Here is a 12,498-nt window from a genome sequence, read left to right as displayed (position 1 = left end):
AAATTATTTCTGCTCCTGCTAATTTCCTCCAGCTGCCTTTGGTAATAAAACGGTGTTCTCCGAGTAAGTTTTTAAAAACATTTGCAGGTTATTTCATTTATTCTTTTCTAAGTAAATAGATCCCTGACTAAGATCTTACAGCTAATTTGACTTTCTTTCCAGATACGGTTAAAAAACTTCAGGACCAAAAGCATGACATGGAAAGAGAGATAAAGAATCTTCACAGGAGACTCCGGGTAGGTTAAAACCTAAAACCTCAATAAATTGTAAACTTGGAATGTTGTAAGACGTGCATGTGAAATTGTGAAAAGGTAATATGATGAGATGTAATACCATTAAAATAATTATATCTGAGGGACAGGCATCATATGGGAATATATTTACTAACCTACAGAGACTAAAGAATTAACTTTGGAAAAATTCTCAGTGTCCCAAAGATATGGCTTTGGGCTGGGGAGAAAATGTTCCTGTGTCTTCTGACGCATAGTTTAATTTCACACACACACACCCTCTCCACTTTAAACATTTTCTTTGTTTCTAGAGAAGAAATCAATGACCTTGGAAGTCTAGTTATTTCCAGCAAAACTTCTTCAATTTAACTTGTAAGTTAGGTTGTGCCTAATGCCAGAGATGAGAGTCTTTATCATTCTTGTACGTTGTTTCCTGTAACAGCATTGGGAAACTGTGAATAATAAGAATAACTTTTTTTTTAACTTCAGAATTCTTGGTGCTGCTTTAAATTTAAAGTTTTATGTACTTACAGGAGGAGTCAGCAGAATGGCGTCAGTTCCAAGCTGACCTGCAGACTGCAGTGGTTATAGCAAATGATATCAAGTCGGAGGCCCAGGAAGAGATAGGCGACCTGAAGCGTAGGTTACACGAAGCTCAGGAGAAAAATGAGAAGCTCACTAAAGAGTTGGAGGAAATAAAGTCACGCAAGTATGCCAAAGGCACCAGGGATATTGTCTCTTTTGTAGGGGGGGTACAGTTTTGGAAATCCAGTATCTTGACTATTATTGAGACTCTGGAAGTTCATAAATCCTCTCACTGCGAGGATCTGTATTTCAACAAGCTGCTTTACGCAGGCTTTCAGGGGTCAAAACAGGTAAGCTTATAAGAACAACGTTTGTTTCTTTATGCTGTATACTTAATCCATCCAAGAATATTCAGTTTGGCGCTTTTGCAAATCCAGGTTGAAGTGGAGGATTCTTCCTGTGTAACAGCTGGACATGAGTTAACTTAACAGCAGTGTTGGCTTTTCTGTACCATCGCTAATGCTTCCTATTAGTACCCAAGGCTTTTGGTACGGTTAAAAATATAGCTGGATTTTTACCTGAGAAGAAACCTTTGTCTAATTCTGCATATATCTGTACTGTTTTCTTTCCACGGATAATTGTTTCTGGAAATAATTAGAGATGCTGTGTGTACGTTTTTAAGAAAAACAATTCAAACCGTGATGTATTGTGGCTTCAGTTAGGTGCTGCAGTTATTTAGAAACTGATTTATTTGTCTTTCAGAAGTAATAAAGTCCTCAAATCCATAGAATAGAATGTCTTGGACAGCAGCATTTGAATCCTGACTACGTTGTTTCTAGGGATTGAATACATGTATAGCTTACAATTACAGTAATGATGTTTGTGATGTGTATATATTAAACAATTGTTTTCCATATGGATGGGCATTTTATAGGATACATGACACTTAACCCCGCATCCAGTAGGATATGAGATAATGCAGGCTATGGAGCTTGGGGAAGAGCTGATGGTAGGAAGAGCAGACTGATTACACGGAAAATGGAAAATTATTTGGATGAATGAGTGGTGGGTGTAAGGCATCTTATCTGAAGTAAGATCACCAACTAAGTAATACGAACGATTCTTACTGATACATTTCAGCCTGAATTGTAATTGTTCAGTTACGGCTTGCAAGTGAACCTTTGAGGTTACAGTTGCACTTTTGAAGGTAGAATTGGCTTGCTGATTCCAGCCGGTATTTGTTATTATCTACACACAAGCATCTTCTGGCATTTGATTCACTGCAGACAAAGAGGCAACTGAATCCGATTCCTTGGAAGTGGTATAGCTGCTGTATTGGAGGGAGGGTGGCAGAAGTCTGTTACAGTGTCTGAAGCAAGAATCAGTCAATGTTTAATTATTGCAGACTGTAGAAAATAGGTTGCTTTAAACAATTCTTGTCTTGTGAGTGACACTGACTACAATAACCACCATAAATATTCTGTACTAAAAATCTAAATTTTTTTTTAAACCGATTCGTACGCTGCCTAAAGGTGTATGCCAGAAATGTATTCTTGCCTCCTTAGTGTTCATTTAAATGGTTTGCTGTTTATGCAGGTGGAAAAAAAAATTCTGTCCTCTGAGCTGATTGTTTTCATGTGAAATAGTGAAATATTTAAGGCTCAGTTTTTTTCTATCCATGCGTACGTGTGTGTGTTTGAGAGAGAGGAGTAGAAATTAAGTCTTAAATCAAGTATTGATTTGGTAGAATTTTCACCTGGTGCTTAAGCTCTCTTGCTGACAAATAGTAAGACCTTACAGTGATAATTGAGGTTGATAATCTATTTCTAAATTACAGTGGAAAGAAAACTAGGTTAAGGTAATGACTGATTTGGACCATAGATTTTAATTTGGCTTCAAATTTGTATTGATTTTTTTAAGAGTTTGCATGTTAAAATGTTTTTTTAAATGCCTTAAATTGGCTGCATATTGATTTCAGGCAGGAAGAGGAACGTGGCCGAGTGTACAATTACATGAATGCTGTAGAGAGAGATTTGGCAGCTCTGAGACAAGGAATGGGCTTGAGTCGCAGATCATCCACCTCCTCGGAGCCGACTCCTACCGTAAAAACGCTCATCAAGTCATTTGACAGTGCCTCCCAAGGTAATTCTTTTCAGCCAGCGCAGTAGCTGTACCAAGTTATGATTTTGCATGTGTTGACATGGACGCTTCTAATAGCTTAGCTGATTCAAAGGTAAGTTGTTTTATTGCACTGTCATGACCTATAGGTGATGGCTGAAACAAGCCACCACAGATCATTCACTGCAGTTAAGTGCAAGCATCCTTTTTTTTGTCTTGTCTTTATTTTTTCTTCCCCGTTGCATTGCCAATGACTCGTATGTTAGATGCTTTGATTCAGTGCTCCCGTATATTAGGAATACATAAACACATATTACACAGATAATTGTAGCTGGAAGCACAGCTGATTTCAGCCTGACTATTAAGACGTGAATTTAATGTGCCAACTTAAGCATTCTAAAAGCCATGTAATATCTAGAACTGAGTTTATTTCTTTTAGTAACTTACATTCTTACAGTCAAAGTGCTGATGAAAGTTAAAAATAAAGTCCAGCCAGTATCACCTGTTGAAAGATAAAGGGAATATTTTCTAAAATGAAAAGGATCTCACTGTTGAGACAGTGGATTTTACTGTAATTCTCTGATTGTGGAAACAGGTGCTGTTGTCCTTCTCTATAGATGAGCAGAATAAGGAATCCAAGTAATTATCCTGATATGCAAAACACTTGAGTTTTGGCTTTGACTGCATATGAGACTTTCTATGGATTAAAATATTTCCCTTGCCAGGCCTTTTGGCTTTGAATTTCCTATACAATAATGTCACTGTAAGTCTCTGATGTGAAAAGGCTTGGCTGGAAGTAGACTGTATTACCAGAGAGACTTAAAGTACTGTACTGTGCATGGCAAATTCTTTCTAATTTCTTACAACCTGAGAATTTGTTAAGGTATAGAAACATCTCCGTGTTATTTGGCGATTCTGTAAATGGTTCTATTTCCACACTTGTTCTCCTTGTTCATGGGTATTTACAAATTTTTACTTTCCTAGAGTTAATTTTGAAGGTGGTTTTTTTAATCTGTTATTGGATAAAGGTCCTTTCTTGCCAGAGTTAGTTTGGTAAAATGATAAATCACCTCTCCCTTCTTTTTAATCTTTTATTTCAAGCTTCTCTCTGCCTTCCTCAGCATTCGTGTCTAATCATGCTGTTAAATAATCAGACGACTGATTCACCAACTCAGTATTTGTCTGCTTTCATACATTTCTAAACATGTTATTTGTTTAATCCCAAAATTTCAGGGACTGTCATATAATATGTAGTCCCTGTGGACTTTGATTGGAAATGAGAAGGGAGAAGGAGGTGATACATGTTATCTGTCTTGTCTTACTGGCAGACCCAGGAGCCTGCTACCATCTCTTTAATTATCTGAGATCAGAGAACTGGTAATGCCATCGTTTACATCTGCCAGGGTAATCGTATCCTGCACCTTAGCCTTGCCCCCCCCAGTAAAGTCATGTTTTTACCAGGGATGATACATTCAAGACAGAAAATGAATGTAATTACAGAGGAGTAAATGGGTAGGCATACTTTTAAATGGTTTTGCAGTCCATTACTAATTGAAATTCTGAAAGATGTGATCTGGCAAAACTAGTCATGTAAAGTACAAGGCAGGAGTTGGCTATAACAGCCAGTCTCCTGTTTCAGTGCAAAACAGCGCAATGCCCACGATGGCTTCCTTTCTGTGTTTCTGCTAGTTCCGAGCCCTGCTGCTGCCACAATTCCTCGCACTCCCCTGAGCCCAAGTCCCATGAAAACTCCCCCGGCTGCTGCTGTATCCCCTATGCAGGTAGGTGTTTTATGGCTGCACTTAACCCTTTGTAAAGAAGAGCATGTGAAACTACAAGTGGTAATATACAAAAATTGGCTGACTTTGTGGGGACGCAATGATAAAATGTTGCCTCAAGTGAGTAATTACTAAAATGTTCAGTCTAACAAAAGAGTCTTTCACTGAGAACCATGTTGTAACTACAAGATTTGGCATAATTTGGAAGTTCTTGTTAAATATTCCCAACCCTTACTATTCCTGTGCTACTGAGGAGCATGGGAGGAAAACTTTATCTGCATTCCTAAGTTTTAGAGTTGCTGTTTGTCAGTTCTTAGTCCTGGGCCTGGCACGGAAACAGCAGTAATCCCCTTCGGGCAACGGACCGAGATCTGTGCAGAATCGGTCAGCAGCCATCAGTGTAAGTGTATCCCGTGTTGCATGGGCTTTCGACAGACCTGACCAAAGAGGAGCAAAATCATTGTAAATTGATTATCTTTGTTCATTTTGTACTGAGAGTTTGGCCGGTTGGTGATTGTACTGTGTCTTTTGTCCCGTCCCCTCTGAAGCCTTGTCCGTTTGTCCAGCTGCTGCGGGAGCCGAGGTACGCCGCGATTGCATCGTCAGTACTCTGATGCTCAGCTTTAAAGATCACCGCTGGTTTTATTATCTCACTAGCTGTGTGAAGTGAGATTTTGGCAAAAGCCAACAAGTTTAAGGACAAAGCAGACGGGACCAGATTCACAAAGAAAAATCAAAGAATGTACTATACGTTTTATTCCTTTAATGTCAGTAATTCTCCTGTTGCCTTCAAGATATTACTAACGAGAAGTACCGAAACTTGATTTTTTGCTATTAGTCAGCATAATGTTTTGGTAGTAAATCCCTTCTGTGTGAACTGAAGAATCTATATCCATATTGAACAATACCTGGAACAGACTGACTGTTCTCCCACGCTCAGACTAGTGCGGCTTTTATTCATTTGAGAGTGAATTTCATGAAACAACTAGATAGCCTCAAAGCAAAGAGAATTAAATGTTTTTTGTGAGAGCTTCTGCTGCTTCCCGTGGCTCAGTCCCTCTTGACGGCAGTTTTCTAAAGCAGCTATCTGTGACAAGTTCTCTGACAGGTGCTTTGTTCCTGTTGATCTGTCTTTATATTTCTGTTTATTTCTGTGCTCTTGTGGGAAGAGGCAGACTTAATCTCACGTTCTGAAAGGCTAGACCAGAGCTTTGGCAGACAGAAGACTTTTTGATGAAACCTAAGGCTTATTTCACTTTATTTACCTGTAAATTAACCATGAACCAAAGTAATCTCGTAGAATACTGCAAACCTGCTGAGGTTTACAGCTCTTGTTTGATGTTCTCGATCTGCCAGAATTACTTGAATTTTGAATTCAACTTCAGGTGTGGAACCAAGTCATTACCAGCTGGATACTCATTAGTGGGAAGCATTGCCTGCAAAACAAAGGGGAGGGCACATAAATGAAAAGAGCTTCTATTGTCTTTTTGAAGATAGGTGGTTTTCTTGAAAGTATTTGTCATTATCCAGAAGGCAACTGGGTTTTGTGACCTCAATTATGTAAATTGTATTTAAAGAATATTTTCTGCTCTAGCGCAAAAGGATTCCGGTTCGAAACCAATTTTCATCATCTTTTCCTTTTCTTTATTTTCGTATTACTACCTTGTTTTCTACTGTTGTGTTCTGTGCAATTTTTTTATATTTCTTGTCTGTGGTTTTTGCTTGCTTGCAATTGAAAAGCAAGATTTTAATCGGTAGTCACTATGCGAGTTGACCTACCGGCTCCCACCTTACAGAAGTCCTCCGTGGTTTAAGACCTTGCGTAAGGGTGGCGGGGCTGATGTCTCCATGGGTGTTGCAGTGCTTATGATCATTAATCTCAGTTGCTTTTAAGTGCTGTCACAGGGGAAGCATTTACCTGGGCACCTACTGAGAAACTGGCCCGATTTTGGCATTATGATAAAGTGGATTGCAAAAAGATTCTCCAAGTACAGATGCATCAACATATACATATATATGCCCTCTCTGAATTACGCATATCACTTGTGTCACGAATTTCCTCAGTCTCGGGGAGTTTTTGTTTGCTTTGTTTGTTTTTCTTTATAATAGCATGTGTATCTATAAGGAGATACATTCTTGGACACATTTTGGAAACAAACAAACAAAGAAACCAGCCCCTTCCTGGCTCCGGGTCCAGGCCTGCGGTGGAACGTAGCTGTTATTTACCATAGCGCTGAACAAGACTGCAAAGCAATTTGGGAAGAGAGGTATGAAGAGAATGCTCGTCAGAATGTGACAGCCGCCCTGCTGGGCTGGCCCCAAGCTCGGCTGGGCTGGTGTGCCTCTGAGAGGGGCAAGGAAGCCTATCTGCGCCTTTCCCCAGTGCTCTCTCTTTCTGTTTCCTCGCTGGAGGAATCTCCGACGTAGACGTGGTTTCAGATTCACTGGTCACCACTGAATGTCCGGCTTCGCTTCGGGCATCTGAGCTTTCAGGCTCCAAGCAATTCAGTATCAAAGGCTTCCATATCTTAGCTGCTTAATATGTGAAGAACTGTGTGTGTTTTGCCGTTGCCATGTGGAGGTGCATTGGCGTGAAGCGCTTTGTTGAAGCACCTACCAAAGCTCAGGGTGCTCAGGAACAGGTGCCTGCTGGTGGCTGAAGGTCACGTTTCCTTCCATAGCCAACAACAGATGCAAGGATGAAGAGCCAGGAGCAAAATACTAGGAGTTTAAGGGATTAGTTCATCCCGCCATAGTTCTGCCTCAAATTTGAAGTGTCTGGTGTTTGTCCTCTTTCACTTTTTTAATCCCACCTGTGTGCTGGTTCCTCTTCTGGAGTTGTTACTCATCTTACCAAAAAAAAAAACCAAAACAAAAAAAACATCTGAAAAGAGTCATAGGTAGCTACCAGAAACTTTATCTTCAAATTAGGAACGGCTATGAGAAAGTAACTGTTGATCTTAGCATCTGTAACTTTATGTTACGGTAATTATGTTATACTGAGACTGCTACATAAAAACACGTTATTTAACTCTGTGAACAATTTTCTTTATACGCCCCATCAAAAGTAGTCCTTAAAGCTTCTAGCGTTTTCTTCTGCTAGACCTCAATGTCGGTTGAATAAGAGGAGGATGACAGGTTGCAAAGCATCGTTAGTAGTTTCTGGGCCATTAGTAGCCTCCATGAATAGCCTCAAAAGCATGCGATTCCTCCGAACTTCCGATCCTTTCATTTAGTGCTGAGGAGCTGGAACACTAGTGTAAGGGACAAATGGTGATTAGCGGTTAAGTGAGTTTTAGAATGTATTTCAAGTTGAAAAAGGCATTTATAAAGTGATTGGTAGGATCCGTATGTGTGTGCACATCAGATGTGTTTTGTTTTGTAAGTGGAATGAGGAATGGCTGATCTGCAAATTCAACAAAAGCTCAGTCACGCAGAAAAGTTTCTAACACTCGTAAAATGTCTCAGGAAAAATTATTCTCCGAGAGACTTGTGCACTACTACTACTACATAGATGTTGCCAAGTGGAACTAGATAAACATTAGTTGGTTCATTTTTCTGTAATTTGCTGTGTATTAGTCACTACGTTACTCCTGGTAGTTGCAATAGCAAGACAGGTAATACGGAACTAGGAACAGTGAAGGCAAGCCCTGTCTGCAGCGTCAGCAGGAGCAAACAGACAAACAGTTCGTTTTATAGCAAGGAGACAAGACCAGTACGCAGCAAGTTATCAGTTGAGTAATATGTCCGCTTTCTGACAATATCCGCAAAGGATGTTTGTTTTTAAGTGCTATCTGGAAGCTGAGAGGGTGACAAAGGTATATGGTTATCCGGCACCCTGCCTGCTCTGAACATGCCTTTTTTTCCTGGCTGGAGTTCCGTACTACGCCGTCTTTGTAACCACAGTCCCAAAGCCAGACCAAATGACAGTATGAAATGTTTCTCTTTTAACCTTGTTATCTAACTCTGTTATAGTGGTTTTCTTTTTGGGGGGTAGGCTCTCACTTTGATAGCGTCCTTGTCCTTTATTTAAAAAAAAAAAATTCCTAAGTGGGTGAAGTGAACTTTAAAGTGAATGCAAGTTTGAAATACCAGCTCTTATGGGAAGCTGTTATAGGCACTTCTGTGCCTGGCTCACAATTGTGGTCCCTTTCATCTGCACGTTTAAAGGAATAATATTTGTATTATTCCTTTAACAAATAATATTTGTAGCGTATATGCAAGACTTTGGATACGTAAAGTGATGAAGTTCTTCATGCTGTATTTTGGAGTTAGATTCTTAGATGGTCGGCATTTGATTTCTATCACAAAAGCATAACTCTAGTTTGACTCTCAACGATGAATAAGTAGCCCTGTAATCCTGCCTCTGCTACAGGATGCTGCAAAGTATATTCTGTTAGCTTTCTTTAATGACAATTTTGGATTTGTCTGTCTTGCTTGCATGATTTGGCATGAGAAACATCTGACCTTTATTATCTTACGAAGATAAGGCTCATTTAACCTGCTCATCTAATCTTAGGCCAGATGGAGAGCTGAAAGAGTTTTCAGGATAAACACATTACTGGACTGATTGTGATTAAATATAGGAATCTAATAGAAAGGACAGGGTGAACAAAGAATGTACTATGATATGCAATAGACTCTTTGAAATGATTAATTTAAAAAAGAATAATTGTGGATGGTCTTTCCTGAGTCTTCAGCAACTGAATATGAGTTTCAGTAAGTGTGAGGGTAATTATTGCATTGTACAGTTCATTTGTGTGTTACTAAAATGCTGATTTCGGTCCTCCCCAGCGGTTAATTGTCGTGTGCAAGACTTAACGCATCTGTGATCAGGTACTTACACTTCAAGCTGCTAGAAGCCATGCATTGCTAAATATTTTACATAAAACTTGAAAAAATTCATTTTGTAGCCAGTTTAGAGCAGAATAGAAATTAAGGTGACCTTAGAAAGAAAAAATAATTATATTCGTATTTCGTTACATATTTAACAAATACTTAACAAAATGTCTCTCTCCAGTTGTCCGCAGAGCATCTCGGTTAAATAGGTGGTAACAAAAGCTGTTGACATTCTGAATAAAAAATAGTATTTTCAGTAGGGTTTTTCTTAGCAAAGGGTAGTTCGTGTCACTACACGCAGTGCACCATTATCCTCATCTTCCAGGAGAAGCCACGAAGCTGCCAAGGCATATGTTAATAACACAAGTCAAGCACTAAAATCTTGGCCACATATAGGAGGTTATATTAGATTAAACAAACACATCAAGTTTAATCAAACAGGTTTGTACAAACAAAATATAAATGAAGGTGAAAATTAATACAAAAACTGCGAGATAATTCACGGCCTTCATTTGCAACGTTGGCTTGAGGACCAGGTTTGAGTTTCGCGAGGTAAATGGTACAGTATCAATGCATTGTGTGTATGTACGGGCAGAGTGGCGAAAGCAACAGGTAAAGAGGACACGCCCTTTTTCACTAAGTATTTTTAAAGGTTCTTTTATTTTTGTTAGTTCTTTTACATCAGTAATAGTGTCATAGCTGAGTTTCTAATCTGATTCTGCAATTCCATATTTGCTTCTTATCTTCAGATTGTGTTTGACACAAGTATTTTTCCATTTCAGAGGCATTCTATAAGCGGACCAATCTCAGCTTCAAAACCCCTTGCTACGCTGACAGACAAAAGACCAAGCTATGCTGAAATCCCTGTTCAAGGTATTGATTCAAATTCATTTTAACTTTGTTTTTAGCAATGCTATTAATGCTATTTTGTGTGTGTTTTATATCATTTAGTATCCAAAGTATTATCATATTATATACTTTTTATTACCATAACATTTTCATGGAATCATAGAACATTTCAAGTTCAAGTTTTTATTACTTGTGTTTCATCACACATGGTGGCATATCATAAAGATACTTTTTTGAGTTTTCTGCAAAACCATGATTGCATCCTGATACCTTGGCATTATTCTGACAGTTTTTAATGTGTGCATAACCTGAGATCACTGGCAAAATCAAGACAAGATGATTTCAGGGTCATGTCTTGCAACTGTCTTCCAGGTATTAAAAATACACACCTCTGGGGTTACGTTATGTATTGTGTGGTTGGGTTTTTTTTTTCCCCAAAATGAAACAAGGATGATGGTTGGCATTGCATTGCATGTGAATAACACAATATAAACTTATTAAGTATTGAATCTTCAGGAGCCAGATGAAAAAATTGAATGGAATTGAGTGTTGATTTATCTGTTTCCCAATATGTCCCTGTTCTGTGAACTTTGTTTTGTCTCTCAAAACACTGCTCACAATGTGCTCTTCCTGTGAGAATGAATGGCTATCATGTGTTGGGTGTAGCTCGCTGATTTATGCCTGCTCCAGGGTTTTTTTTTTTTTGTTGTAGATGTTTCTCAAGATAATCCCCATATGACTCCAGGCTGAATATTTCCTCTCAGTTTGGTATTCCTGAGGTCTGATGCTTTCTAAAGGGTTGAGGGTTTTTTTGTAGCACTTCATAATAGTGTGTATGTGCCAGATTTCCTTCTTGCTTTTGTTGAATGCATATTGAGGTTATTTGTACAATGCAGCTGGAGTTTTAATTTTAGAAACTTTGATATTTTTAGGAATATTGAAATGCCTTTCCAAGAAGATAGTTTAGGATTCTGTAATTGTTACAGAGTTCATGGGTAGACATAAGCTTAAACACAAAACGAGGGGTATGCTTTATATAGTTCTTGTGTTTTCATTACAGTCAGTTACTGCAGGAGCAGGACCGCATTCAAAGAGCGAATGTGCCAGACAGAATTCCTGTTTACAACTCTATATATTTTCAAAATGTCTCTGTAGCAATGTATGTTTCTTATGTCACGTTTTCAACTAATGAATGGGGTCTCATGGTTTTTTAATCCTCGTTCTTCGTTTTCATGGTTTTTTGTATTCAAATTACTGCCTTCTAAGTGTTTCTACATAGGAGTATATAAACCTTTTGTTTACAGTCTAAAGGTTTTATTTGAAGGAATATTTCTTCAATAATAGGAAATAGTTTTGATTTGATGCTACAGAAAATGAATTTTGTTGTAGTTTTATTTTACTCATTGCCAGTAGGCAGAACTAATCTTTCCCTACAATACGTAAAGGCACCTTTTTGACTCCACTGCGTGGGGGAGGAAAAAAAAAAAAGCATCTTTTTATTTAAAAAAAACCCAAAAGAACCCAAGCCAACAAACCGAAGGGGGGGGGGGGGGGGAAATCCCATGAGGGACAAAGCAATCTGCTTTACCAATCCACATTGCGAATGGCATATTGAATATTTCTGGCCATGTGCTAAATGGGGATTTCTTGCTCAGCCTTTTGGTTTAACAATTCATTTTTTTATAGACCAGGGCTAGTGGATTAGTAAGAGGCCTTAGGGAAAAAGGATTAAGAAGGTCACGACGTATTCATAGTGATCTTCATTGGTAATGAGCAAATGTAGGCCTTCTCTTTCATACAGATAAAATCAGTTGCTCTCACTAAAACGGCCAAACTCTGGCACTGGTAGACAATATTCATGGCTCATACTTAGATGTCTTACATTTAACTGGAATCTTTGTTAATGATGTTCTCCTTTTTCTTTGTCCAGAACATTTGTTGAGAACATCATCTACCAGCAGGCCAGCGTCTTTGCCAAGAGTACCTGCTATGGAAAGTGCCAAGTCTATTTCTGGTAATAGCACGTTTTTTAGATGATCAGTAAAATCAGGAACTCTCGTTTCAACACTGTACTTACAGATACACTTTACTTGTTCAAGAGAAAACTTTGGTCTTCAGACCGTGAAGCTCTTGTCAAAAAAAAACTCTATTTGGGTATT

The 12,498-nt window shown here is 38.6% G+C and overlaps 1 protein-coding gene across 10 annotated transcripts in view; it reads left to right on the top strand.

Annotated features, from left to right (window-relative positions):
• Positions 1-12,498, top strand: part of SPECC1L (sperm antigen with calponin homology and coiled-coil domains 1 like) — a 75,990-nt gene that overhangs the window by 31,954 nt on the left and 31,538 nt on the right. For 6 of the 10 annotated variants that reach the window (XR_015707226.1, XR_015707225.1, XM_087768774.1 and 3 more), the window contains exons 6-11: positions 163-236; positions 764-939; positions 2,734-2,897; positions 4,563-4,654; positions 10,273-10,363; positions 12,270-12,353. Coding sequence is in view for 7 of the 10 variants with exons in the window: in XM_087768774.1 (XP_087624900.1) it covers positions 163-236; positions 764-939; positions 2,734-2,897; positions 4,563-4,654; positions 10,273-10,363; positions 12,270-12,353 (681 nt within the window). In the remaining 3 variants the exon portion in view is untranslated. Of the gene's footprint in view, positions 1-162; positions 237-763; positions 940-971; positions 1,106-2,733; positions 2,898-4,562; positions 4,655-4,961; positions 5,052-6,760; positions 6,919-10,272; positions 10,364-10,628; positions 10,667-11,051; positions 11,119-12,269; positions 12,354-12,498 lie in introns of those variants that run through there. The other 4 variants (XR_015707228.1, XM_087768778.1, XM_087768779.1 and 1 more) reach the window with 4 other exon arrangements.

The sequence above is a fragment of the Nipponia nippon genome, unplaced genomic scaffold (genome assembly GCF_047370975.1).
Source record: "Nipponia nippon isolate SJK-2023a ecotype South Korea unplaced genomic scaffold, ASM4737097v1 scaffold_30, whole genome shotgun sequence".
Taxonomy (NCBI): Eukaryota; Metazoa; Chordata; class Aves; order Pelecaniformes; family Threskiornithidae; genus Nipponia; species Nipponia nippon.
Note: the sequence above shows the minus strand (reverse complement) of the source record. Positions and strands in the feature narration are given on the sequence as shown.